This window comes from Ovis canadensis, chromosome 9 (genome assembly GCF_042477335.2).
Source record: "Ovis canadensis isolate MfBH-ARS-UI-01 breed Bighorn chromosome 9, ARS-UI_OviCan_v2, whole genome shotgun sequence".
NCBI lineage: Eukaryota > Metazoa > Chordata > Mammalia > Artiodactyla > Bovidae > Ovis > Ovis canadensis.
Window position 1 is genome coordinate 58,485,857 of NC_091253.1, and position 27,784 is coordinate 58,513,640.

General features: G+C 43.8%; 1 protein-coding gene and 1 long non-coding RNA gene across 2 annotated transcripts; one reads left to right on the forward strand and one right to left on the reverse strand.

The window, feature by feature from the left end:
• Window positions 1-306: 306 nt before the first annotated feature.
• MSC (musculin) lies at window positions 307-3,364 on the reverse strand. The gene is made up of 2 exons (XM_069600256.1): window positions 2,389-3,364; window positions 307-1,500 (listed from the first exon to the last, which is right to left on the reverse strand). The coding sequence occupies exons 1-2, from the start codon at window positions 2,896-2,898 to the stop codon at window positions 1,414-1,416; spliced, it is 597 nt and encodes a 198-aa protein (XP_069456357.1). The 5' UTR covers window positions 2,899-3,364; the 3' UTR covers window positions 307-1,413.
• Window positions 3,365-3,681: 317 nt separating this feature from the next.
• LOC138445830 (uncharacterized) lies at window positions 3,682-24,590 on the forward strand. Its single transcript, XR_011259010.1, has 4 exons — window positions 3,682-3,763; window positions 4,385-4,648; window positions 8,225-9,047; window positions 23,699-24,590. It is a non-coding gene; the product is annotated as an uncharacterized lncRNA (long non-coding RNA).
• The last annotated feature ends 3,194 nt before the right edge of the window (window positions 24,591-27,784 follow it).

Below are 27,784 nucleotides of genomic sequence, written 5' to 3' on the forward strand. Positions count from 1 at the left end.
AAGAAAGAAGTACACTTATATTGCTTTGAAGAGTGTATACCTTTCTTTCCACGTGGCCCTGACCTCAAAAGACTATTAAGGGCCTTACAAGCCTCTAGTCTCTGGCTTCCAAGAACCCTTGCTTTAGGAAGAGGAATCAGAATCAGAGAAAAGGAGAGTTACACTTAAAATTGCAGCGATCCAAACCTGATCAACTCCTCCGCCTCCAACAATGACCCAATTCCCACACAGAGCCAAAGGGCAGCTCCAAGTTAATTCCCAGACCAAACTCGAGCAAAAAGACCACGTTTTGACGCCCCAGGGCACTCGGTTTTCACAATGCGTTTTATTATTCATAAAAAAATAAATTTATTTACATTTGCTAATTATCGTGGTAGTGCTGCCTGGGGCGGCTGCAACGTTCCGCCGCTTCAGGGTCTAGTACGGAACAGCCTCCGCGCCCCACCCCGCCGGGAGGAAGAATGGGGACTCCAGGAGGTGGAGTCGGAGGCGGGTGCCACCCGAGGGGGAAGCCAGGTGGGGACAGTCGGGAGTGGGGGGTGGGGAGGAGGCCTGCAAGTTGGTGTGGGAGGAGGGAGCAGAGGGAGGTACCCAAGCAGACGCGAGCCAGGTCGGTGGGGAGAGGCGGATGGGAGGCTCAAGCCTTAGAAGGGGAAGGGGCAGACCTAAGCCTGGTTAAGGGGAGATGCTCGCCTCGGGGGTCGGAGGGGCGTCACTGGCCCCCGGAAGCGCGACCGGAGGGAGCGCTCCGGGCAGACCCGATCGGGTGGGTCTCTGCGAGCGCTCTTCCACCTCTCCCCGAACCGGCAGGGCATCGCGCGTCCGGCCCAGAGGGGGCAGCCCTGTGGGAAACAATTCTGGCCCAGGTGTACCGCGCTCCTCTCTTTGCAACTTAAAAACACACCCCGATGTAGGGTCTGGCGTGAAGACTTCGGTCTTTGAGGCAGGTTGTCCAGAGCGCGTTCTGACCATGGTCTAACTGTGAGAGGCCTGGGCAGTGCAAAGTCGTGCCATCACACGGTAGATCTGGCTCAGTTTGGAAACTAACCCCTAGGCGGCTGCGCGCTGGGCTCTGACTGCACCGCGGGGGTAGTCTATACAGCTAAAGCCCGAGGCTTGATCTGGGTCCGCGTGTAGTGTCGTCTCCCAGACCCGTGGGAACAGAGCCGTCTGCGCCCTGCGATGCCAGGCGCACAGCCGACACCCGGGAACTGCCCACCCCCACCCCCACCCCACCCCCCCGCCCGCCAACGCCCGCCACCTATCCAGTTCATGGTCCTGGGCTGGGGGAGTCTAGGAGAATCCAATGGAACGTTCTTCCCATTCTCGGGGCGTCTCACACTGTCTCCCACCTCTCCGTCGTCCCCAAACCCGTGTGCTCAACCAATAATCACAAGTGAGTGCGAGTTCGATCTAAGCGGTGGTCCCACATAATCTGTTGGCCGCGGAGACTTCTTTGGTGTCAGAGTCGGGTCGTCCCGAGACGACAAATGGCCACGTCTGTAAAACCAGAAAGAGCATCAGATACCGGAGAAACGATAGTTTCAAACCGAAACCGCTCTCCAAACTGAACCCCGGGATATCCCTGGCTTTGCGCAGCTCCGATTTTATCAGTATTCTGGGAATGTTTCGCGTCTTCTCTCTAAACCAAGATGTTAATTTTACTGGATTTTGATCACGTAAGACGGGAGTTTTCCGTTCCTGCTGTCTTCACGGTGATTCCGCGAAATTTGCATGAATTTGGGATTTTGTGGCTTAGTCCCCTTCCCCCAAAACACACACACACACACACACACACACACACACACACACACACACACACATCAGCCATTCACTCCAAGAAGGAACTGGGATATGATCTTTCTCAAGCTGGGAGAGTTGGCAGGTCGGAGAGGGACTTTCCAGACAAATCCCGTTTGGGGAAACCTCTGCTATTTAAGAATTGAAAAAACCCAAAGGCTTTTAAAAAGGTCTCGGTCTTCCCTCCCTCCTTTCAGAAAGTAGGGCTGGTTGATTTAAACCTGTTAGACTCTTATCTGGAAAAAGTTAGGAAGGGAGATTTTTCGTTCTATCTGCAAAGGGACAGCGGACTCCAGTGGAACCTAGATTTACCCCGGAAGCAGGATATTAGCCATAGTGATAGTAACTATCAACCGGCAAAAGCGTCACGTACAATGATCAGACTGATGCAAACACAGAAGGGTGGATGGTTCTCTTCCAGGAAAACGACTGGCTCCTCCCGTAATTTGGGAGAAACCAAACTGGCCTCCTCACCACCCCTACCAGACCTTCCCCCGCCCCACTCAGCGGCCAGACTCTGCCGGGCGCCGGGAAGCGCGCTGGGCATCACTCGACCGCCCCGGCCCGGGCCTCGCGCGCGGCGCCTACCAGGTTCACCGGGTGCACGTAGCCGTTCTCGTAGCGGTCCTCCTGCAGCAGCTGCCGCAGGTGCGCGATGTAACTGGAAGCCAGCCGGAGCGTGTCCAGCTTCGAAAGCTTGGTGTCGGGGGGCACCCAGGGCAGGCTGGTCTTGAGTCTGGAGAATGCTTTGCTCAGCACGCGCATCCGGGCGCGCTCTCGGGCGTTGGCCGCGTTCCTCTGCGACTGCTTGCACTCGGCCGCCGAACCCTTGGGCGGGAGGGGCTTCTTGCCGCCGCCGCCCCCAGCCACCCGGGGCCGCTTCCTCTTGCAGCCTCCCGCGCCGCCCGCCGCGACCAGCGCACAGCGCTCCTCCTCGCCGTCGGGGTCATCCTCCTCCGCAGACGAGTTGTCGCTGGGCGACACGTAGCTGCGATCGGCGCCGCGGAGGGACGGCCTCTTGGAGACGGGGACCTGGTACCCTCGCTGCAGACCCCGCAGCTCCATCTCCTCGGGGTCGCTCACCGAGCCGGTGGACATCGTTGCGTCCCCCGCGCCCAGCCTCCCTCCCCCAGGCCAGTCTCGCGGCCTCTGCCTTCCGCTCCCTCGCGGAGGCGGGGGCCAGGCTGAACTCCGCAGGCAACGAGAGATCTGGGTCGTGAACCGCGGAGCCCCGAGACAGATCCGAGAGAGCGTGGCCGAGCAGTCGGCGCCTGGGCCCAGGCTCGGCACTCACTACCGCGCACGGCGCGTTTTGACCGGACTATTTATTCTGTACTCCTCGGAACAAACCACCCCGGGCAAAGAAGAGGGGGTGGGAAAGGGGGGCAAGAGGTGGGGCGGGGGCGTGGAAGGGGTGGGGACCGCTTTTCAGAGTGCCGAGAATCTGCCGGTGGGGGCGGGGAAGGGGAAGTCTCTTGAACTGGGATCTGGACCCCTGGGCTCGAGGGACCCATCACTGCGAGATGAGTGCTCCTGGGTGAGTGAAGGAGGGGACCTTGTTCGTACCCGGGTACCCACTTCCACCCCCTACTGATCTTAACGGAGCCGAAGATTGCCGGACACTTGGAAACCAGGATTGCGACCTCTGAGTCCTTCCCCTCTTGTCAGCCGAAATGTGTTTTCCAAGTTCATCACTCATAATGTATGACTGCCTATTCAAGCCCGGCCCGACAAAAGCGTAAAAGCTAAACAAGCAACACTGAGCAATGGGCGAATTACCTCTCGTTTTCCTCCCCTCTTTTCCTTAAACGTCGTCGTTTGATTTACAAAGCACTTTCATCTACAGTGGTTCGTTTCATTTTCCAACATCTGTGACTTAAAATGTTATTATCTCCACTTTGCAGAACTTGAAGCTAAGCCGCAGAGATGGATGTTAAGTAAAGGACCCCATATCGACAGGCTGGTAAGCAGAATATGGACTCCAAATCCGTGTGTAGAATCCCAGGCCCCTCGGTATTTCTGTCGCACAGCACAGGATGCTCTGCGTGCTGTTTTCTGCTATCTGGGGAGTTCCACGCGTTAATTCTGTTTTCAACACCAGAGTGCTGTGAGATAGAGGGTCCTGCCCGCGCTCTGAGTTACAGTCTAGGGAATCGATGACCATTTTCGATGGTGTGTTGAAGAGCATGCTCCTGGATTCAGCATGCAAAGTCAGCACAACCATCCAAAGTAAAACAAAACAAACAAGAAACCACGATAAAACAGAACCCAGAAGTATGCCCCTCAAAGGAGACAAAACATAACTGCGGTCTCCTTGTTTCCTAACTGGGAGAACCTTGGCAATACGTGGTCTGGGGCTGTGTGCTTCATTTTAGGAGTGGACATCAATGGCCAGCTGTTGAGTGCCTGCTGTGTGTCAGGCACTGGATTAGGCGTTCGGTGCACCCCTTGAGTAATTAAAACTAAAACAACAGCAAAATAATTAAAATTCTGTGAGTGGGTTTGGGTTGGCCATGCCATTCTGCACTGAGGAAACTGAGTCGTCACACCCGAATTAGGTATTTACCTGTCCTTTCCCTACAAGCCTACAGGCAAGCTGAGAGAAGCTTAAGGAGACAGATGGGCAGTCGACCCGGACGGTGCGGGCAGAAGCCGCAGGCCAGCCTCGCCCCGCCCACTCCTCCAGCAGAACAAATGCGCCGGGCTTGGTGCCTGAAGTGCCGCAACAGGTGGCTGGCCAGGGCTGACTTCATCACTCAGGCATCATCGTTCCACCTTCGTCTCTCAGGCCAGGCCTCCCTGTGGGGATGTTTTGCCAGACCCCTCCCGCTCGCCCCCGTTTGCGGAGGTTTTCTCCAGATATATTTTGCCATTTTGGGGAGGGGGTGGTGGTGGCGGGGGCTGGGAAGCGAGAGCTGGGGGAGGGTCTCCTCTGAGGTCAGTTGAGTAAAACGCTCTCAGTTCTCTCTGTGCTGGGAAAACTCAGGGAGTACTTGACAGAGCTAGAAATCTTTCCTGGACCGCTGCTTGAACTTGAACTTGACTCTAGGTGCCGGGAGAAGGAGGGGAGGGAGGGGCGGTTGGGGGAAGGAGAGAGAAGGGAGGGTGGCAGGGAAAGGGGAGCAAAAAGATGTAAAGGGAAGATCTCAGGCCGCTTTTTGCACCGCCTATTGATGACCTGAAGCTATCAGTATAAATACAGAGCCTCATACATTAGAGGCAGGCATATAGGTTTTAAAAAACGGGATTGTTTATACAGGTGCAGAACAAAGTCTTTCTTTGGAAAAGATTAATGGCAGGGAGACCGCTAGATTTTCTCTAAACAGTTACAAAAACTGTACCCAGCCTCAACGCCAAGCAGGTCATGGCCAATTTCTTTTTCTTGAAGGAACTGCCTGACCCCAACGATTCATGTTGTTGTTGTTGTTTTTAAAACTAGCTCTTTCCTGGTTTTTTCTTTCCCCTTCCTTCCTATTTTCTTTTCTTTCTTCCTTCCCATCCTTCTTTTTCCCTTCCTCCCTCTGATCTCTTTCAAGAAATATAGCCATTTCCTCTATTTTCCCATTATTTTGTTTTCACTTTCCCTTTCCCTCCATTTCTTTCTATTATATTTTTATTTCATTCTTTTTTTATTCAAGTTGCAGACTCCTAATGAAGATTAAGAAATGTATCTTCATATACATTGCATGTTAGTATATAACTGCAGTTTGCTTTAACAGGTTTGTAATGACATCTGATATTACACTTTCAAAATGCTTTTTTACTTTTCCTTCTCTCTCAGTGATTACAAAAACCTCATAAGCTGAACAGTGCTAATGTAATATCTGTTTTGAAAAACCAGCTGTTTTAATTGTTTCGGCAAGTCCCCATACACTGCAAATAAAAAATGAAACCTTTACTTTTGTATGTTAAAAGCAAGCACACTGAAAACAATTCCTATTTGCCCATGCTAATAACCTTTGAGATCTGTAACACAAATATACAGGTTTCTATGGTGTATATATTGATGATTTTGAAATTCTTTTAAGATGTTCTTTTTAAGTATGCAGTGGGAGGTGGGTTAAAGTTACATTATCAAACAAACATTAAATACATTTACTAATGGTTAAGACATTAATAATCCCAGCTCTCCTGCTTATTAACTGTATGACCTTTGGCAATTTTTTTTTCGAGGCCCAGATTACTGATATATAATATGAGGAAGGGGGAGTCTGTGAGTAATGGCCTGGGCCACAGCCTGATGCATGAGGAAAAAAATCAATAAATGCTAGTTATTTTTATTACTATGGATTGTGTGATGCCCAACATCACACATCTAGTAAGTGTCAGGGTCCAGAACTGACCCAGGGTTTGTAAGCGAGGGCTTGTTCTGGGTTTCAGGCAGCACCAGAGGTTTCTTCTCTTTAACTGCAGGCTTCTGTGGTTCAAGTGCATGGTCCTATTAACTGACGTTTCCCCCAGGCCTCGGAAAAGACTTCACTGAGAGAAACTGATGGGGCTACATTAGAAACTTTCTTTCCCCAAGTTTTCTCCCCATAAAGCCACAGAAATTCTCCCAGCCCCCCTTCCCCTATTTGAAAACTGCTAAATAAATAAATATAAATAAAACTCCTAAATCAGTTACTGAAAGGGTTAAATGAAATTGTGGGAAAGTAACACACTAAGTGTAACACTTAGTGCTTAATTTGCTGAAATATAAAATTCACAGGCTCTGGTTTTCTAAAAAGAGAGAATGAGGTCACAGACCACAGGAAAGGCCATTTAATGCCACACACCCACCCCTTGCAACCCCGAAGTAGGTACCAAGGCCATTTAATGCCACATCACTCCAAAGTAAGTGCTGGGGGAAGAAGTTTGAGGCTGTACAGATCAAATGGTTTAGAGTTTAGGGAGAGTAGGGACTGTGTCTATAGTCTTGGACACCAAGTCAAAGCATGTACAAAGTAGGTGCTTAAGAAATGGTTGTTGTGGGAATGCATTTCCCATATGACTTTCCTGGTGGTGTCTCCCCAGATACTCTTGATGTTCTGGGTTGTCCAGTTGGCTGAACAAATTGCCTGTTCCTTTGATCTAGAAAAACAAGAGTCTAGACCAGCACTGGCTAATATCATTGATGTTAACAGTCACATGAGGCAACTGAGCACTTGGAATGTGGCTAGTCATGTCCAGTATTGTAAAATACACACTGGATATTGAAGATAACGTGAAGAAAAGATGTAAAATACCTAATATTTTAAAAAATATACATCAAACAATGATAATGTTTTGCTATATTGGGTTAAAGGAAGTATATTATTAAAAATAATTTTCCATGGCTTTGTATTTTTATAATGTGGCTACTAGACTTTGGGATTTACAGATGTGGCTCGCATTGTATTTCTGTTGGATAATTTGGGGATTAACGATGCAATTGTGCATAGAGTGTCTAGTGTTTGCTGTGGCAGGTGTTGGTGAGCCCGACTCCCGCCCACTCGGAAGGCACATTCTCGTGGGAAAAAGCACCATAATGCGGGAAGCACACATTAGAGCACGTCTGCTCTCACTAACTCCTGTCATCTCCCCTGCACCTCTCCACGTGTACCCTACTCCATCTAACAGGTCCAACCCCAGAACACGGGGAGAAACGCTTCCGGTGGGTTTGGGCTTCCAGTGGGTTTGAATTTCTGCAGCACTTCTCACCGGGAAAAGTTACACCGAGGCGTCCGTTCCCCAGGTAGTTTAGGCCACCCCACAGACAGCGGATGCCAGGGCTCCAGATGCCCAGTTCCTTGGTCTTTTCAGAGCATCCCTGGATACAAAGTACGACGTCCACGCGTGAGAGGCTCCGGGTCTGGCAGTGTGCAAGTCACGTGGAGCACGGGTCACGTGGTATACGGTTACACGGTGGGATGGGACAGTCACGTGGGGAGCATAGTGTCGCCATGTTTCTTTGTCACTCGAAGCTGAGGAGCTGATTGGGCACATCCAGGGTGTCCGCACGCTCCCTGACCCGGAAGGAAAGGAACGCTCCTCACTTGGACCCTGACGGCCATGTGGTCAGGTGCCTGTGCGAACTGTGGGGTGTGAGAGATGAGTCTTCTGTTGTCCTGAAGGCATTCGGTCCTCTGCCAGTTATTTATCCAAGATTTGCTGCTAGATTTTTGCCTCTGTGGAGTCCCTTGAGACCTTAGCCTTTAGAGAGGCTGGGTCTGGGCATGTCCGGTTTTTGGAGTCTGAAGGTGGAAAAACTGGAGTTAAGAATGAAAAAGGAGATAGGGAATGTGATCAGACCCAGAGACCTGATTTTCTCTGCCATTTAGGACAGAAGAAAAAAAAAAAGTCCTCAGTAATTTGTCTTGATAACTAAAATGCAGGTGACTTTGAAATAGAATTTTTAAAAAGCGATACGTGTGGGCGCTAACCAAGGTTTCTACAACCTTTCTAGGTTAGGACTAGAAAGCTGCGGGACTCCTACAGATGGACTTTCCTGATGGCTCTGCTGTAAAGAATCTGCCTGCCAAACAGGAGAGGCAGGTTTCATCCCTGGGTTGAGAAGTTGTCCCCTGAAGGAGAGAATGGCAACCCACTCTAGTATTCTTGCCTGGATAATCCCATGGACAGAGGAGTCTGGTGGGCTACAGCCCATGGGGTTGCCGAGAGTAGGACAGGACTTGGCTGCTGAACAACAACAACAGATTCCTGCAAACGACTTTGAATTCTCCATTAGCAGAGTTAAGCAGCCAGCCCAGCTCTCAGGAGGAAACACATGGTGATGGCTTGGCCTCTGGAGGTTGGTCTGCAGACTGTCTGGACTTCACTTACTTAGAGGATCCTAAAGGACAAGTTGGTCTGGGCTGTGATTCATGGGTCTGACAGAAGTCTTATTTTTTAAAAACCGTTTGGGACAGCCTTCCATTCTCAGGCAGAAGCTGAGTCTCTGTCTAAGAAGTTTTTCTTTTACTGTTGATTTTTATTGGCAATACTTTGAAAGTGTGACAATACTACATTTCCAAAACATTGCTCCAAGCCTTGGATTTAACTGTGGAGTTAACCTAAGAAAAGATGACATCTTGCCATGTGGCACGTACTGGAAAGAGGTCTCTCTGCTGTGGACATTAGGAGATCTCTGCCTATCACCTCAGTGGCCTTGGGACACTTGCTGGCTGCCTTGGAGCTCTTTCTCTGTGTATAGCCCACCAACCAGGTGGCGGTGAGGGGAGCTGCAAACCCATGTGTAAGCTTCCCTGGAAAGTGCAGAACATTGTAAGGTCAGTTATTACATTGCTGTCTTCATTCTCTCTCCTAGGGACTCATCTTTGTCCTACTCTCTTCTCTCAATTGTGAGCCCTGCTCGGTATCACCCTCATGTTATCAGCCATCTACCCTCTACCCCCTTCCCCTCAGCGCCTCATCCCCTATTGAACATCAAGTGAAAACTAAATGCCGCCTGGCGCCAGAGGAAGTTGTCCTGTAATAGATACTTCGTGGTGTCAGAGAGCAGGGATCCTGTGCACTTTGTCAACCAGTCCCTTAAACTCTTCTGTAAAAGGGAGCCTGGGTTATTTACATACAAACTTTGTTTCCCTGGCCCTAAGTCCCTCTCACTTCCAATTCTAAAATGAGCTCCCATAGGGATCAGAGAAAAGGGAGGTGTTTGGGGCAATGTGCAGACTTTCTCTGAATGTTTTGTCCTTTGGATTATTTGTGCTGCTCTGCCCAATTAGCAAGGATAATGAACCAGTTAGCGTTCAGGGGAAAACGCTGCCCTCTGTTAAGTTTCAAAGGTGAACTCCTTGAGGATATTTGGAAACAGAAGTAGATAAGGAATCTTCATGCCTGTTTCATCACCCTGTCCCCTATTTCTTCCTAAATTGCCACATTCAGGCAACTTCCGTTAGGAGAGTAGCAGAATTAAAATTAATAAGAAAACAAAAAGACTAAATTGTCAACTCAGTGATGACAGAGACTGTGCCTTGTCCATCTGGGTATTCCCCCTGTCTGTAACAGACACTACTTAAGTATTTAATCATTGAAAACATTGAAAACCACAGGAACCCAATCTGATCTTCACCCATAATTACTGGAAGACATACTCAAACCATTATTTGCCCTTCACTTAACCAACTCAATTTACTCCTGTGTGCTCTGCCCCACTATCAGTACTTAGAGAGATCCAATTACATTTCTGATTACTTGAATGGACTTATGAAAACTATTCTCTGTTTTTGAATGTAGCTTATAGGTCAGTTTACTCATAATGTAGTTGCCACAATCCCATGGTTAATTCTAAATAATTGAAGAATTATGTTTATTATAAACATCCCAGCAATGGAATTTCTCCTTATAAAAATGAAATCTGGCTTTAAATACTATCAGTAATTTTTTTTCCTGATTGAAAAAAAGTCAGAATTTTTATAAAATTTCAGAGGGTCACAGATCTATAAAGCCTCACATTAAACCTTTATGTGTAAGGAGAGAAAGGCCCACACATTTAATGGGTGAGCAGAGCAGGGGATTCAGAGAAAGTAAGGCCATCATCAGTGAGGTGAGAGGAAAACCAAGATTACTGTTTTTGAAAGCAAGGGAGGGGTTTCAGGAAATAATGGGTGGGGACTTCCAGTTGAGGTGGCATGGTAAAGTCACGTTTTGAAGCTGCCCTTGTGCTCCAAGCACATGGCAATTAGTTAGTGTAAAAATAGGAAACTAGAAAGGCACAACCGGCTTCAAAGCAAGAAAAATACCTCCGTGGACCAGGAGTAGAACAGAAACTGAATGTTGAGTGCAGTTGGAGCTCCTGGCAGATCCTCCAGGCAAGAGCATCCAGGAGTTGAGTTCCTTTGCAGAAAGGGGGAACATCATTGTCCCCTGTGAGGAGGGGTACTGGTGTGGGTCACTACCTAAATTAGGATGGAGGTCCACCTTAGTGAGTGCAACCACCAAGGAAACAAAGAAAGCAAACCTAGCTAGCCTATTGGCTCTGTGACTGAATCAGTTTCAATTTTTTTCCCTTAACTGTGGGTCACTTTTTCCTGCTTCTTTGCATGCTTTGGTGCCTTTTGTTTGGAGGGCAGACATTGTGAATTTTGCCTGTTGGTGCTGGATATCTGTGTATTCTTATAAATACTATCAATGTTCATTCTGGGATGCAGTTACTTGGAAATAGTGTAAACCTTTTCAGTCTTGCTTTTCAGATGGCTCGGTAGAAGGAATCAGCGGTGCTCATTCTAAGTTAATTCTTCCCCATACTGAGGGAAGACTCTTCGGAGCATTCAGCCTGAAGCCCTGTGCATCATGGAGGTTTTCCAGTCTGGCTGGAGCATGTGTTATTCCTGGCCCTGTGTCCCTACCTGACTGTTCCCTTTAATCTTTTTTGGTGAGAGTTCCTTCAGCTTCTGGTAGTTTCCTCCTGTGCTTGTGCTGGTCCACTGAAAACTCCAGGGGGACCTCCTGCAGATCTCTGGAGTTCGCTCTCTGTGCCCCTGCCTTCTCTCTGGTCTTCTGTTGGGTGAATTCTAGCTGCCTTGTTCTCCCCACTCTCTCAGCTCTGGCTTCTCCACTCAGGGGTCTGCCTGGGTTCTCCCTTTCTGCTTTTCACTTTGGAAACGTCTGTGATGGCAAGATCTGGGGCAACGGCAATGATTATAGGCCTTTCCTTGTTTCCCATCTCTTAGGGTCCACTGTCCTTTACTACCTCCTGTCCAATGTTTGGAGAACCATTGTTTCATCTCTTTTGCCTGTTTTGTGGTTGCTCCAGATGGAAGGGCGAGTCTTATCACTGGAACTCAATTTTGTCCCTAAGTGGAAATCTTTGAAATTACTCCTTGGTAGGAAACTGGTTTCTTTTTGGTTTGCTCTTAAGGGTTAGAATTGCTTAAGCGTGCTTATGTTTTGAGGAAAAATTAAAGATGTTAAAAATATGAGAAACAGGAGTTCCCCAGAGGAGGTGGAAGGAGATGGGAAAGTAGCTTTGATGAGCATAAAATACACCTCTTTGCCTGAAATGAGTTGAAACTAAATAATGTAGGATGCCACTGTAGATCAGGAATGGTTCTCATAGGAAGTTAAGAGGTTAGCCCCTGTGAGGAGGAATGAGGTATTGAGGTTAACAGAGGTGGGGGAATATGAGGAGTAACCCTTTTGGAGAACAGAAGAAAGGACTGAGTAGGTGTAAGACTGAGTGTTTCAGAGTGTTAAGGGCCCTGATGAGGGACTTCCCTGGTGGTCCTGTGGTTGAGACTTCCTTCCGAAGCAGGGGCTGTGGGGTTCAATCTCTGGTCAGGGAGCTAGGATCCCACTGTGCCTTGGGGCCAAAAAAAAAAAACACAAACAAACCCTGAAACATAAAGCAGAAGCAATACTGTAACAAAGTCAATAAATATTTTTAAAATAGCCCACCTAAAATAAAAGAAAAAAGGGACCTGGTGAGTTTGAGCATTATTCCCATTAACAAATATGAAGTTTTCTAGCATAGTGGTTGATATATAGTGGTTATTAGAAATAGTTGAATCTTGATAATAAGATTCCCCATTTACATCTCTGGTAACAAGAAATTGCAAGAATAAGCCGCAAATGGATTCATTATGTTTTGATGAGGTAGAGAGGCAAGTTAGGAATACGGAGTTTAGGGGAGACCCTGTTAAGGATTTAGATCAAGCTTCTATAGTCGGAGACCTGTGGTACACAGGAGGGAGGCAAAAATGAAAGTGTATTTTAATTTTTTTTTTTCTTTTGGGGTTAGTGGAGAGGAAAGGATTTGCAAAGACACAGTACCACTATGTTGCACAAGTTTTGAGGGTGTCATTGACATAGAATTCAATGTGGAAGAATCCATGTATTCAATTATCATGTATCTATTATTGATTTTTTAATTGAATATCTGTTTCTTATATTTTTTAGTTGTGCCTTGGCCTTGCAACCAGAATACATATATACATGCACATATGCCTACATACATGTAAACTATTCTTCGAAATTTAGGCTACCTGGAGAGATTAGCAGATTTTTTTCAACATATCCCACAGCAGTTTAGAACACAGCAAATACTGGGTATTTTAAATCAGTGATAGGCCCCCTGATGTCTTGATATCAGTTAGAGGGCACTCACTGGCATATGATAGATAGTTTAATGGGGGAGAAAGGGAGGGTGGGTCGGATTGGTCCCCAAATGCCCTTATTTTCTCACTCTGCACACAAAATTTCAGTATTCCTCTACATTTTATAATGAAGATATTAAGGTTAAGAGAGGCAAAGTTCCTTGCTGAGAAATAGTTGAAGGTGAACTCAGGCTTCTAGATGAGGAGTCTAGCTCTGCATTTACCATTTCATGCCCATGATGGTTAGTTTCGTGTATCAGTTTGGCTAGGCCACAGTTCCCAGTTATTTGGTCACATGTTGTTCTAGATGTTTTTGTGAAGGCATTCCTCCTCTCTCTCTTTTGGATGAGCTTCACTTTGAAACAAATGGACTCTAAGTGAAACAGATCATTCTCTATCATGTGAGTGGGCCTTATCCTATCAGCTGACTGTCTTAATAGAAAAAGACTGACCTCCCTAGAAGAAGAAGAGGAGATTCTGCCAAGAGACCGCCTTCAGACTTGGACTTCATCTCTTTCTTCTGTGTCTAGTCTGCTGGCCTGCCCTGCAGATAATGTTCTTAATCAAAAACTGTTGAATCTTAAAGAATTTAGTAAGCAAGATAACGTGTACTATCAGGCACTCCTAAATTGGGAGTGTTATAATTATAAAGGGACTGTGAATCTCATAGTCCTTGAAATTTAGTCCTTATTTTAGAAGTCATGGAAAAATAAGTCTAGCCAGGAGGAAACTGTCCCAGGTAACTGTAAGTATCGATGCACTGACTTTTCATGTTTTGTTTTGTTTTGTTTTAATAGTATTATGCTACCTGGTTGAAAGATGGGTGAATTTTAATTACAAATTTTTCTTTACATCATTTGGTTGGATGTAACGACTGAGTCTCTTTCTCTAATAGAAATATAATTCTCGGACCATAAAAATTCACCCTTTCCAAATATGTAGTTCCGTGGTTTTTAGTATATTCACAACATTGTACAATCATTTCCATTATATATTTCCTGAACATTTTTATCATCCCAGACTGAAACCCCATAACGTTTAGCAGTCACTCTTCACCTCCTGGAAACCTCCCTTCCACAACTTCTGGAAACCGCTGATCTCTCAGTCTCTGTGTATTTGTCTATTCTGGACATTATTACATAAACGGAATCATCTAATTCCATCTATAAGCCATCTGTATAGTAAACTATAGAGCTTTCCACCTTAGTTTGTTTCACTAAGTATAATATTTTTCAAGGTTGATCCATATTTTAACATATATTAGTTCTTCATTTTTACATGGATGGATAATATTCCATTGTGTGTATATACCAAACTTTGTTTATCCGTTCATCAATTGATGGCATTTGGGTTATATCCACTTTTTGGCTTTTATGAATAATGATGCTATGAGTATTTGTGTACGAGGTTTGTGTGAACATGTTTCCAAGCCTCTTAGGTCTACATCTAGTGGTGGAAATGCTGAGTTGTATGGTAACTTTGTTTAACTTTTTGAGAATCTATCAGGTTGTTTTCCAAAGTGGCTGTACCATTTTACATTTCCAGAAGCAAAGTAGAAAGGTTCCAATTCCTTTACATCCTCACCAGCACTCTTTATTGTACTTTGTTCTGATTATGGTCATTCCAGTGGGTGTAAAGTAATGTGTCACTTTGGTTTTGATTCGAATTTTCCTGATGACTAACAATGTTCAGCATCTTTTAATGTGCTTGTTGGCCATCTGTATATCTTTTGTGAAGAAATGTCCATTCAAGCCTTTTGTCCATTTTTAAATGGGATTATTTGTCTTTTTGTGGTTGAATTGTAAGTATTCTTTATTTATAATTAAGATTAGGATTACTAGAACCTAATCAAAATAATATGATTTGCAAATATGTTCTCCCATCCTGTGGGTTTGTCTTTTCATTTGGTAATATCCTTTAAAGCACAAAATTTTTATTTTGACAAAGTCCAGTTTTTTCTTTGATTGCTTAGGCTTTGGGTGTCAGGTCTAAGAAACCACTGTATAATCTATGGTCACAGAGATTTACCTCTGTTTTCTTATAAGAGTGTTATAGTTTCAGCATTTATATCTGTCTCTGTGGTTGATTTGTAGTTACTTTTTGTGTATGGTATGAGGTAGAGATCCAAATTCTTTCCTCTTTTTTTGCATGTGAGTATCTACTTTTCCCAGCACCATTTGTTGAAAAGATTGTTCTTTCCTACTTAGATTATCTTGGTCTCCTTGACCAAAATGAATTGAGGAAAATGAGAATAATATTTATTACCAAATAAGGCAATATTTATGGACCCTCAATTCTGTTCCACTAATCTATATGTCTACTTTTATTCCAGTACCATAAAGTCTTAAATACTGTATCTTTCTAATCAGTTCAGTCACTCAGTCATGTCTGACTCTGCGACCCCATGGACTGCAGCACACAAGGCTATCTTTCTAGTAAGTTTTGAAATTGGGGATCTTTTTCAAGATTGTTCTGGTTATTCTGCCTCCCTTGAATTTCCACCTGAATTTTATGATCAGTTTGTCAGCTTTTCAAACAGCCAGCTGGAATTTTGATAGGAATGGCATTGAGCCTGCAGACTAACTGGGGAAGAGTATTGCCATCTTAATATTAAAGCTTCTGACCCATTAACATGGGATATTCATTCATTTAGATATTTGTTACTATCTTTCAACAGTGCTTTGTAGTTTTCAGGCCATAGCTTTTATACTTCATTTGTTAACTTTAGTCCTAAATATATATTTTTTTATTTTTTATTAATTACTTTTTCTTGAAATATAGTTGCTTTAAAATGTTGTGTTAGCTTCTACTGCAGAGCAAAATGAATCAGCCTTACATATAAATATATCCCCTTCCTTTTTGGACTTCCTTCCAATTCAGGTCACCACAGAGCATTAAGTAAAGTTCCCTGTACCATGCAGTATGGTCCCATCAGTTGTCCATTTTATAGATACTGTCAGTGGCGTACTGTATCTGAGTCAGTCCCAATCTCCTAGTTCCTCCTACCCAACTCCTTTCCCTCTTGTTATCCATGCATTTGTTTTCTACCTATGTGTCTGTATTTCTGCCTTGCAAATAAGGTCATCTATGCCATTTTTCTAGAGTCCATGTATATGTGTTGTTTTATAATATTTGTTTTTCTCTTTCTGACTCACTTCATGCTGTGTGACAGTCTCTAGGTCCATGCACATCTCTACAAATGACCCAATTTCATTCCTTTTTATGTCTGAATAATATTCCATTGTATACAATAAATGGAATTGTTTTCTTAATTTCCATTTTGGACTGTTCGTTACTAGTGTATATAAATACAGTTTATTTTTGCACGTTCTTGTACCCTGCAACCTTTCTGTATTCTTTTATTAGTTCCAATGGTTTTATAGTAGATTGCTGAGGATTTTCTGTATGTAGGTTTGTCATCTTCAAGTAGAGATAGTTTTGCTTGTTTCCTTCCAATTTGGATGCCTCTTTCTTTCTTCTTCTGCCCCCTCATTCCACCTTCCTCCATCATTCCTTCTCTCTTGCTATCTTGCATTTTCTCTTTGGTATAATTGTCCTTGCTAAAATGTTGAAAAGAAGAGGTAACAGTGTAAATCATTCTCTTATTCTTGATCTTAGGGGAAAAGCATTCATTCTTTCATCAAGAAGTATGATCTTTGTTGTGGATTTTTAATAGATGCATTTTGCATATTGAGGATGTATCATTCTTTCCCCAAATTGTTTAATATTTTACCATGAAGGGGTTTGGATTTTGCAAAATGCTTTTTATGCATCTATTGAGATAATCATGTGAGTGACTTTTCTGTACTTTATTCAATTGATATGGTGAAATAATTGGCTTTTGGATGTTGACCTACCAACTTTACATTCCTGGATTAAATCCTAATTGATCATGACATGTAATTCCTTTTATATATTGCTGGGTTTGGTTTGCTAGTATTTTATTTGTTGCTGTTGTTCAGTCACTAAGTCTTGTCTGACTTTTCACAACCCCATAGACTGCAGCATGCCGGTCTTCCTTGTCCTTCACTGTCTCCCGGACTTTGCTCAGATTCATGTCTGTTGAATTGGTGATGCTGTCTAACCATCTTATCCTCTGCTGCCCCCTTCTCCTTTTGCCTTCAGTCTTTCCCAGCAGCAGAGTCTTTTTCCTATGAGTTGGCTCCTAGTATCAGGTGGTCAAAGTATTGGAGCTTCAGCTTTAGCATCAGCCCTTCCAGTGAATATTCAGGGTTGATTTCTTTTAGGATTGACTGGTTTGATCTCCTTGAAGTCCAAGGGAGTCTCAAGAGTCTTCCTCAGCACCGCAATTCAGAAGCATCAATTCTTTGGCACTAAGCCTTCTTTATGGTCCAACTCTTGGTTTCTCAGGAGACAAGATATTTGTCTTGTAACAGGATATTTATGTCTATATCAGTGACATACGGATTTTGTTTTCTTGGTACATCTTTCTGTTGTTGGTATCAGGGTAATACTGGCATCACAGAACAAGTTAGGAAGTGTTCCCTCCACTTCTGCTTTCTGAAAGAGTGTGTGAATGTTCTTTAAATGTTTAGAAGAATTTACAGGCTTTTTTGTGGGTTATTTTGTGATTACTAATTTAATCTCTTGTCACAAGTCTATTCAGAAATTTTATTTCTTCTTGAATCTGTTTTTGTAGTTTGTGTCTTTGTGTGCATATAGTCTAGGTTATCTGATTTGTTGGCTTACAGTTGTTTTTAGTATCTCCTGATAATCCTTTTCATTTTTGTAACTGTGTGTGTGTGTGTGTGTGTGTGCACGCACGCATGTGCACAGCCGTGTCTGACCAACTCTTTGCAACCTCATGGACTGTAGCCTGCCAGGCTCCTCTGTCCATGGAATTTTCCAGGCAAGAATACTGGAGTGAGTTACTGTTTCCTCCTCCAGGGGATCTTCCTGACCCAGGAATTGAACCCACGTCTCTTGCATCTCCTGCCTTGGCAGGCAGATTCTTTACCACTGCACCACCTGGGAAGCCCATTTATTTTTGTAAAGTCGGTAATAGTGTCCCGTCTTTAATTCTTGATTTTCGTCACTTGAGTCCAGTCTCTTCTTTTCAGTCAGTCTAACTAAAGGTTTGATTTCATTGATCTTTTCAAAGAGCCAGCTTTTGGTTTTGTTGATTATTCTTTATTTTCATATTCTATATTTCCACAGTAAGCATTGTTTTCTTCCTTCTGCTTGTGTTTGGTTTACTTTACTCTTTCTCCTTCTGGTTTCCTAAATGTGGAAGTTTAGGTTATTGATTTGAAATCTTTTAAAATTTTTTAGTATAGGCATTTACAGTTGTGGTGAATAATTTTACATGTCAGCTTAGGCTAAGCTATCTCCCAGATAGCTGGGAGAACAGTGTTTCTGGATTCATCTGTTTGCGTCTCTCCAGAAGAGATTGATACTTAAATCAGTAGACTACATAAATGTGATGGTCCTCACTAATGTAGATGGACATTATCCAATCCCTTGAAGGGCCTGATTAGAACAAAAAGGTGGAGGAAGGGTAGGTTCACTCTTTCTGCTTGAGTTGAGATATCCATCTTCCCCTTGCCCTTGGACATCAGCCATCCTGGTTCTTGGACCTTGAGAGACTCAATTACACTACCTATTTTCCTGGTTCTCCAGCTTGTACATGGCAAGTGTGGGACTTCTCAGCCTCCATAATCCTGTAAGCCAATTCCTATAATAAATCTTCTCTTGTATGTATCCTGTTGGGTTTTGTTTCTCTGGAGAACCCTAATATAAATATCCTTCCATGTATGGACCATGCTTTATTATTTCTTTGCATGTCTCGTGATTTTTTTAGATAATCAGACATTTAAAATAATGTAATGTGGCAATTCTAGAAATCAGAATTTCTTCCTCCCCAGGGTTTTACTATTGTTTATTTTTGGTTTTGTTTGTTTAGTAACTTTTCTGCACCGATCGCATGAAGCCGGTGTTCTTTTTTGTGTTTCTGCTTGGTTTCCACTTGATTATCATAGTGGTCTGCTGATTAGACAGGGATTTCCTTATATGCCTGGAACCAAACGTCTCGCAGTCTTTGCTGAGGGTCTCTCTGTGCGTTTTGAAGCACAGCTTCAAACCTTCAACCCTTAATCAGACAGGTTCTGCCTTAACCTTCTCTTCTTGTTTGCACAGAACCACCAGATCATCCAGAATTTAGGCCTTAAATTCAGGTCTTTCTTAAGCATGTACACAGCTCTGGGAATGTGCACAGAGCTACTTGTGTTTGTGGCTTTCTTAATTCCCAGAAGTATGGCAGAGCTTTTCAAAGCCCACATAGAATTCTCCTTTCCAAGCTTTTCCTTTTAACATTTTTGGTTAGCCTATTATTTTCCCCAAGCTTTATTCACCACCTTAGGCAGCTTCAGAGTTGAGCAGCTGCCTGTAATTTTTGATGAACGCACCTGGAGGAGAGACTTTTTGCACTGGCTGAGCTGAGTCAGGTCAAGTAAAGGCATCACTTCAAGTGGGGTCTTCTAGGGAACTAACAGTTCAGATAACGACAGTTCTCTTGGAATGAAGGTTAACAGAGCCCCACTTCATTCTTCTCCCTCCAGCGGCTGCCAGTCTGTTGATTGTTTTTTTTTTTTAATTATTTATTTTTAATTGAAGGATAATTGTTTTACAATATTGTGTTGTTGTTTTTTTGCCATATATCGATATGAATCAGCCATAGGTATACATATATCCCCTCCTTGTGAATCTCCCACCTCCCACACCATCCCACTCCTCTAGGTTGTCACAGAAGCCCGATTTGAGTTCCCTGAGCCATACAGCAAATTCCCACTGGCTATTTTACTTATGGTAGTGTATATGTATCCAAGTCAGCTGAGTTTTACTATGATTGCGAGCTGTCAGTTTTCAAGGCTACTGTGGAGCTAGAGAGGAGCAGTGAGCACAGGGCAAATGAAAATGCCTCAAAACACACTGTTCTTACCAAGATTAAGCTGTTTGCCTTGAAAAACCACTACCCAGATTTCTGGGATCTTTTGATCAATTTCTAGAATTCTTAAAATACTGAACCTGACAATTTTTTTGTGAGTTTTCTAATTGCTTTAATGGAGAAAATGAAGAGAGAATTTCTGTAGTTCCTTAATCTGCCATTTTTGCTGACATCATTTCCCTTGCCCACTGAATTGTGATGTATTAATAGATTGTATATATCTTGAGATCCAATTAGAAAGGCAGTACATGAAGTGCCAGTTATCCTGTTCATGTATAGGAAGGAGAATGTTAAGAGGTCTCACATATATTGAGGAATTTGCTGTCAGTCTTTTCTTGAACTTCTCTTGGTGCAAGAATCAGAGGAATCAAGGAGCAGCTTGTGTTCAGCAAGACTGTTTTCACGTTGCTCGTCTATCACATGATCCTCTGTAAATCGCACTCCTGTGCATTTGTGTTTTTGCCTCTCCATCTTCCATAATAGCTTTCCTGTGATTAGACTTCCCAGGGCAAGGACGGAATCATTCCACTGAGAGAGTCTGGTGTAAGAACCGCTGTGTTCTGAAAACTTGCCCTGCACATTCAAGAGGGAAAGCTACTTAAAAGAATGGGTGCCCTTAACTGCTTGTGTCATTGATGACAACAGGGTAATATTATGTAGTACTTGTGTAAGACTGTTCTGAGGTGAATAAAAAGAAACAGTAGGTATTTAGTTTCTTTTCTTCTTATCTCCCTAATAATGCTTGCACATATAAGCACAAGTTGCCTGTGGCTAAGAAACAACAGTAATCATTTTAGCATATATTCAGTCAGTAAATTCTGTAATGAACCCAGTTAAATAAGTCCACTCTTTCAGCAAGGAGATGGTGAGAACTTACTATGGACTAGGCATAGGAGAAGACGATGGCACCCCACTCCAGTACTCTTGCCTAGAAAATCCCATGGATGGAGGAGCCTGGTAGCCTGAAGTCCATGGGGTCGCGAAGAGTCGGACACGACTGAGCGACTTCACTTTCACTTCTCACTTTCATGCACTGGAGAAGGAAATGGCAACCCACTCCAGTGTTCTTGCCTGGAGAATCCCAGGGATGGAGGAGCCTGGTGGGCTGCCGTCTATGGGGTCGCACAGAGTCAGACACGACTGAAGCGACTTAGCAGCAGCAGCAGCCGCAGTCTTGGAGGTGATGAGATTGCCAAGATTTTCCAGTTTCCTGCATGTCATCTTGTTTCCTCTTTGTACATAAGCTTGAGAGGTGTGCGCAGGGATGGGTACTCCCAGTCCCGTGGGGGAGGGTGGGAACACTGGCAGCTGCCAGGATGGCTGTGGCGGTGGACGGCTGGATGCAGGTGCACAGCCTGCCTCGATTTGACAGGCTTTAAGGCTCGCATTATCTCTAGTGGTATCCAATATCCTGACCAATACGGTCCTTCAAAACAACAGAAGCAACCCAGTAATGCGACTTCACCAGGGCATCCACTTCCATAATATTCACTCAGATCTACGTGGATTAAAACATCTGCAGTGTATTTTTTTGTATGATTTGCATGGTCCCCCGTCCCAGCAGCTTAGAAATTAAATCATGCCCCTGACATTATGATGCATTGGTATCTGCATGACGTTTTTTTTCACTTACACCCTGTATGCTCTGTAAAGATTAGAACTTTCAAGGGTATGTAACAATTCCTTGCCAGAGCAGTTCAAGGGACAGGTAGTAACTGCTGGGTGAATTAACTGCAGTAGAAAGTTGGTGTAGAATTCTGAAGCTGTAGAATGTTCATTTGCCTCTGGTTTGGAGAGTCTAGTCTTGTTGTCTGATGAATGAACTTAGTCTCCATCCACCACTAACTAACTAGACCATGGATGAGTCACTTGAGTTTTCTAAATCTCCATTTTCTTGGCTGTAAATTAAAACGAATAACCCCTGCCTGGCAGCCTTATGAGGTGGTTTTGAGAATGAAATGATAAGAACGCATGTGAAAGTAGTTTGGAAATGACTGTTAGAGGCAGATAAGAGCTCAAGATTACCTCTCCTCCCTGCCAGGTTCTCGCCTCGAGAGAGAAGAACCAGCCAAATGGGGCTTCAGAGTGCCATCCTGTTAGAGATGTAGAAAACAAAATTTGGGGCTTGGGAAATTGGAATTAGAGAATGTGGCTTAGACCTGAGGCCAAAATTGTGTCCCCTGCTTCCCACCTCAAATAAAAAGCTTCGTATTGGCCAAGAGAGCTGAATCGACTGGGCAGTGGTCCAGTCCGCTCACTGCCAATTCAAGGATGCTTCTGGAGGATGAGAGGAGCTGGGACACAGAACAGCAAGCAGTCCGCACACACGATGGTGGTGCGGGTCCTCCTACAGTGGTCAGTGCTCACAGACAGGAAGCGCTGGCTCACCCCAGAGTAGGAGGGGCTTCTACTGCCTGAGCCCACGTGGTCAAAGAGAACTAGACATCCTGCCACCAATGAGTGGCACCTGTTTCCCTGCCATCTCCCCAAGCAGGGAAACAGGCTCTGGTAGAGGCCAGGCTCTGCCAAACAGATGAGCACCCCTTCTTCCTGAGGAGAAGAACAAGTAAAGGGGGGAGTGTTGGCTTCATCACTTTAGAGGGAGGAAGTGACTAGAAGTTTGTGGATTTGTGAAGGAGGGCAAGAGTCCCCTCCTGTCGCCCAGTCACGGTGGTGAGGCATACAGAGGGATCAGGGTTTGCCTTTATAGGATTTGCCTATAAGTGAAAAGTCTGAGGGAGTTGTTTATTAAGGTACATTAGATGATATTGCCTGGAGAATCCCGGGGATGTGGGAGCCTGGTGGGCTTCTGTCTGTGGGGTCACACAGAGTCGGACATGACTGAAGCGACTTAGCAGTAGCAGCAGCAGCAGAGGATATTAAACAGTCCCCTCATTTTATAGGAAGAAGGGGTGAAGAGCAGGTGGGTGACTGGCTCAATTAGTTGACGTCTGTTTTCTAGTCTTCAGAAAGAAGATTAGGTCTAGAGAACAGAACACTTACCAGGGAGGGTAGGACTTGGGTGGTGTCCCTGGGCTGCCAGAGAGACAAGTAGGGGAGCTGGGGAGTGTGTTCTCAAACAGAAGTGTATGTGTGTGTTGTGTTCCAAGTTGCTTCAGCCGCGTCTGACTCTTTGCAACCCTGTGGACTGTAACTGCCAGTCTCCTCTGTCCATGGGGATTCTCCAGGCAAGAATACTGGAGTGGTTTGCCATTTCCCCTTCTAGGGGATCTTCCTGACCCAGGGATTGAACCCATGTCATTTATGTCTCCTGCACTGGCAGGCAGGTTCTTTACCAGTAGCACCATCTAGGAAGTCCTTCAAACAGGAGTGTACATGCTAAGTCACTTCAATCATGTCTGACTATTTGCTTTTGTAAATTTATTTATTTATTTATTTTAATTGAAGGTTAGTTACTTTACAATATTGTAGTGGTTTTTGCCTTACATTCACATGAATCAGCCATGGGTGTACATGTGTCCCCCATCCTGGACCCCCCTCCCACCTCCCTCCCCATCCCATCCCTCAGGGTCATCCCAGTGCACCAGCCCTGAGTGTCCTGTCTCATGCATTGACCCTGGACTGGCGATCTGTTTCACATATGGTAATATACATGTTTCAATGCTATTCTGTCAAATCACCCCATCCTTGCCTTCTCCCACAGAATCCAAGAGTCTGTTCTTTACATCTCTGTCTCTTTTGCTATCTCACATAGGGTCATTGTTACCATCTTTCTAAATTCCATATATGTATGTTAATATGCTGTATTGGTATTTTTCTTTCTGACTTACTTCACTCTGTATAATAGGCTTCAGTTTCATCCACCTCATTAGAACTGACTCAAATGTGTTCTTTTTAACAGCTGAGTAATATTCCATTGCAAGGAGATCCAACCAGTCCATTCCGAAGGAGATCAGCCCTGGGATTTCTTTGGAAGGAATGATGCTGAAGCTGAAGCTCCAGTACTTTGGCCACCTCATGCGAAGAGCTGACTCATTGGAAAAGACTCTGATGCTGGGAGAGATTGGGGGCAGGAGAAGGGGACAACCCAGGATGAGATGGCTGGATAGCATCACGGACTTGATGGACGTGAGTCTGAGTGAACTCCGGAAGATGGTGATGGACAGGGAGGCCTGGCATGCTGCGATTCATGGGGTCGCAAAAAGTTGGACACAACTGAGCGACTGAACTGAACTGAACTGAATATTCCATTGTGTACATGTACCACAGCTTTCTTATCCATTCATCTGCCAATGGACATCTAGGTTGCTTCCATGTCTTAGCTATTGTAAACAATGCTGCGATGAACACTGGGGTACCTGTGTCCCTTTCAATTCTGGTTTCCTTGGTGTATATGCCCAGCAGTGGGATTGCTGGGTCATGTGGCGTTCTATTTCCAGTTTTTAAAGGAATCTCCACACTGTTCTCCATGGTGGCAGTACTAGCTTGCATTTCCATCAACACTGTAAGAGGGTTCCCTTTTCTCCACACCGTCTCCAGCATTTATTGTTTGTAGACTTTTTGATAGCAGCCATTCTGACTGGCATGAGATGATACCATTGTGGTATCATTGTGGTTTTGATTTACATTTCTCTGATAATGAATGATGTTGAACATCTTTTCCTGTATTTGTTAGCCATCTGTATGTCTTCTTTGGAGAAATGTCTGTTTAGTTCCTTGGTCCATTTTTTGATTGGGTCGTTTATTTTTCTGCAATTTAGCTGCATGAGCTGCTTATATATTTTGGAAATTAATTCTTTGTCAGTTGCTTCATTTGCTATTATTTTCTCCCACTCTGAAGGCTGTAAGTAACACAATAATAGTGGGAGACTTTAATACCGTACTAACATCTGTGGATAGATCAACCAAACAGAAAATTAGCAAGGAAACACAAACTTTAAATGATGCAATGGAATAGTTAGACCTAATTGATATCTATAGGACATTTCACCCCAAAACAATGAATTTCACCTTTTTCTCAAGTGCACACAGAACATTTTCCAGGTTAGATCACATCGTGGGACATAAATCTAGCCTTGGTAAATTAAAAAAAAAAATTGAAATCATTTCAAGCATGTTTTCTGATCACAATGCAGTAAGATTAGATGTCAACTACAGGGAAAAAAAAACATTAAAAATACAAACATATGGAGGCTAAACAACATGCTTCTGAATAACCAACAAATCATATAAGAAATTAAAAAAAAGAAATTAAAATATGCATAGAAACAAATGAAAATATGACAACCCAAAACCTATGGGATTCAGTAAAAGCAGTGCTAAGGGGAAGTTTCATAGCAATACAAGCTTATGTCCAGAAACAAGAGAAAAATAAAATAAATAACCTAACTTTACACCTAAAGCAACTAGAAAAAGAAGAAATGAAGAACCCCAGGATTAGTAGAAGGAAAGAAATCATAAAAATTAGGGCAGAAATAAATGAAAGAGAAACAAAGGAGACTATAGCAAAAATCAATAAAACTAAAAGCTGGTTCTTTGAGAAGATAAATGAAATAGGCAAACCATTACCCATACTCATCAAGAAAAAAAGGGAGAAGAATCAAATCAACAGAATTAGAAATGAAAATGGAGAAATCACAACAGACAACACAGAAATACAAAGGATCATAAGAGACTACTATCAGCAACTATATGCTAATAAAATGGAGAACTTGGAAGAAATGGACAAATTCTTAGAAAAGTGTAACCTTCCAAAACTGAACCAGGAAGAAATAGACTATCTTAACAGATACATCACAAGCGTGGAAATTGAAACTGTAGTAAAAAATCTTCCAACATTCAAAAGCCCAGGACCAGATGGCTTCACAGGTGAATTCTACCAAAAATTTAGAGAAGAGCTAACACCTATCCTACTGAAACTTTTCCAGAAAATTGCAGAGGAAGGTAAACTGCCAAACTCATTCTATGAGGCCACCATCACCCTAATACCAAAACCAGACAAAGATGCCACAAAAAAAGAAAACTACAGGCCAATATCACTGATGAACATAGACGCAAAAATCCTCAACAAAATTCTAGCAAACAGAATCCAACAACATATTAAAAAGACCAAGTGGGCTTTATCCCAGGGATGCAAGGATTCTTCAGTATTTGCAAATCAATCAATGTGATACACCACATTAACCAATTGAAAGATAAAAACCATATGATTATCTCAATAGATGCAGAGAAAGCCTTTGACAAAATTCAACATCCATTTATGATAAAAACCCTCCAGAAAGCAGGCATAGCAGGAACATATATCAACATAATAAAAGCCATATGTGATAAACCCACAGCAAATGTTATCCTCAATGGTGAAAAATTGAAAGCATTTCCCCTAAAGTCAGGAACAAGACAAGGGTGCCCACTCTCACCACTACTACTCAACATAACTTTGGAAGTTTTGGCCACAGCAACCAGAAGAGAAAAAGAAAGGAATCCAGATTGGAAAAGAAAAAGTAAAACTCACTGTTTGCAGATTACATGATCCTCTACATCAGTCAGTTAAGTTCAGTCTCTCAGTCGTATCCAGTTCTTTGCAACCATGTGAATCACAGCATGCCAGGCCTCCCTGTCCATCACCAACTCCCGCTGTTTACCCAAACTCATGTCCATGAGTGGGTGATGCCATCCAGCCATCTCATCCTCTGTCGTCCCCTTCTCCTCCTGCCCCCAATCCCTCCCAACATCAGGGTCTTTTCCAATGAGTCAACTCTTTGCATCAGGTGGCCAAAGTATTGGAGTTTCAGCTTCAGCATCAGTCCTTCCAGTGAACACCCAGGACTGATCTCCCTCAGAATGGACTGGTTGGATCTCCTTGCAGTCCAAGGGACTCTCAAAAGTCTTCTCCAACACCACAGTTCAAAAGCATCAATTCTTCGGCACTCAGCTTTCTTTATAGTCCAACTCTCACATCCATACATGACCACTGGAAAAACCATAGCCTTGACTAGATGGACCTTTGTTGGCAAAGTCAAGTCCCTGCTTTTCAATATGCTATCTAGGTTGGTCATAACTTTCCTTCCAAGGAGTAAGCGTCTTTTAATTTCATGGCTGCTATCACCATCTGCAGTGATTTTGGAGCCCCCCAAAATCAAGTCTGACACTGTTTCCACTGTTTCCCCACCTATTTCCCATGAAGTGATGGGAGCAGATGCCATGATATTCATTTTCTGAATGTTGAGCTTTAAGCCAACTTTTTCACTCTTCTCTTTCACTTTCATCAAGAGGCATTTTATTTCCTCTTCACTTTCTGCCATAATGATGGTGTCATCTGCATATCTGAGGTTACTGATATTTGTCCCAGCAATCTTGATTCCAGCTTGTGTTTCTTCCAGTCCTGTGTTTCTCATGATGTACTCTGCATATAAGTTAAATAAGCAGGGTGACAATATACAGCCTTGACGTACTCCTTTTCCTATTTGGAACCAGTCTGTTGTTCCATGTCCACTTCTAACTGTTGCTTCCTGATCTGCATATAGGTTTCTCAAGAGGCAGGTCAGGTGCTCTGGTATTCCTGTCTTTTTCAGAATTTTCCACAGTTTATTGTGATACAGACAGTCAAAGTCTTTGGCATAGTCAATAAAGCAGAAATAGATGCTTTTCTGGAACTCTCTTGCTTTTTCCATGATCCAGTGGATGTTGGCAATTTGATCTCTGGTTCCTCTGCCTTTTCTAAAACCAGCCTGAACATCAGGGAGTTCACAGTTCATGTATTGCTGAAGCCTGGCTTGGAGAATTTTGAGCATTACTTTACTAGCATGTGAGATGAGTGCAATTGTGTGGTAGTGTGAGCATTCTTTGGCATTGCCTTTCTTTGGGAATGGAATGAAAACTGACCTTTTCTGGTCCTGAGGCCACTGCTGAGTTTTCCAAATTTGTTGGCATATTGAGTGCAGCACTTTCACAGCATCATCTTTCAGGATTTGAAATAGCTCAAATTGAA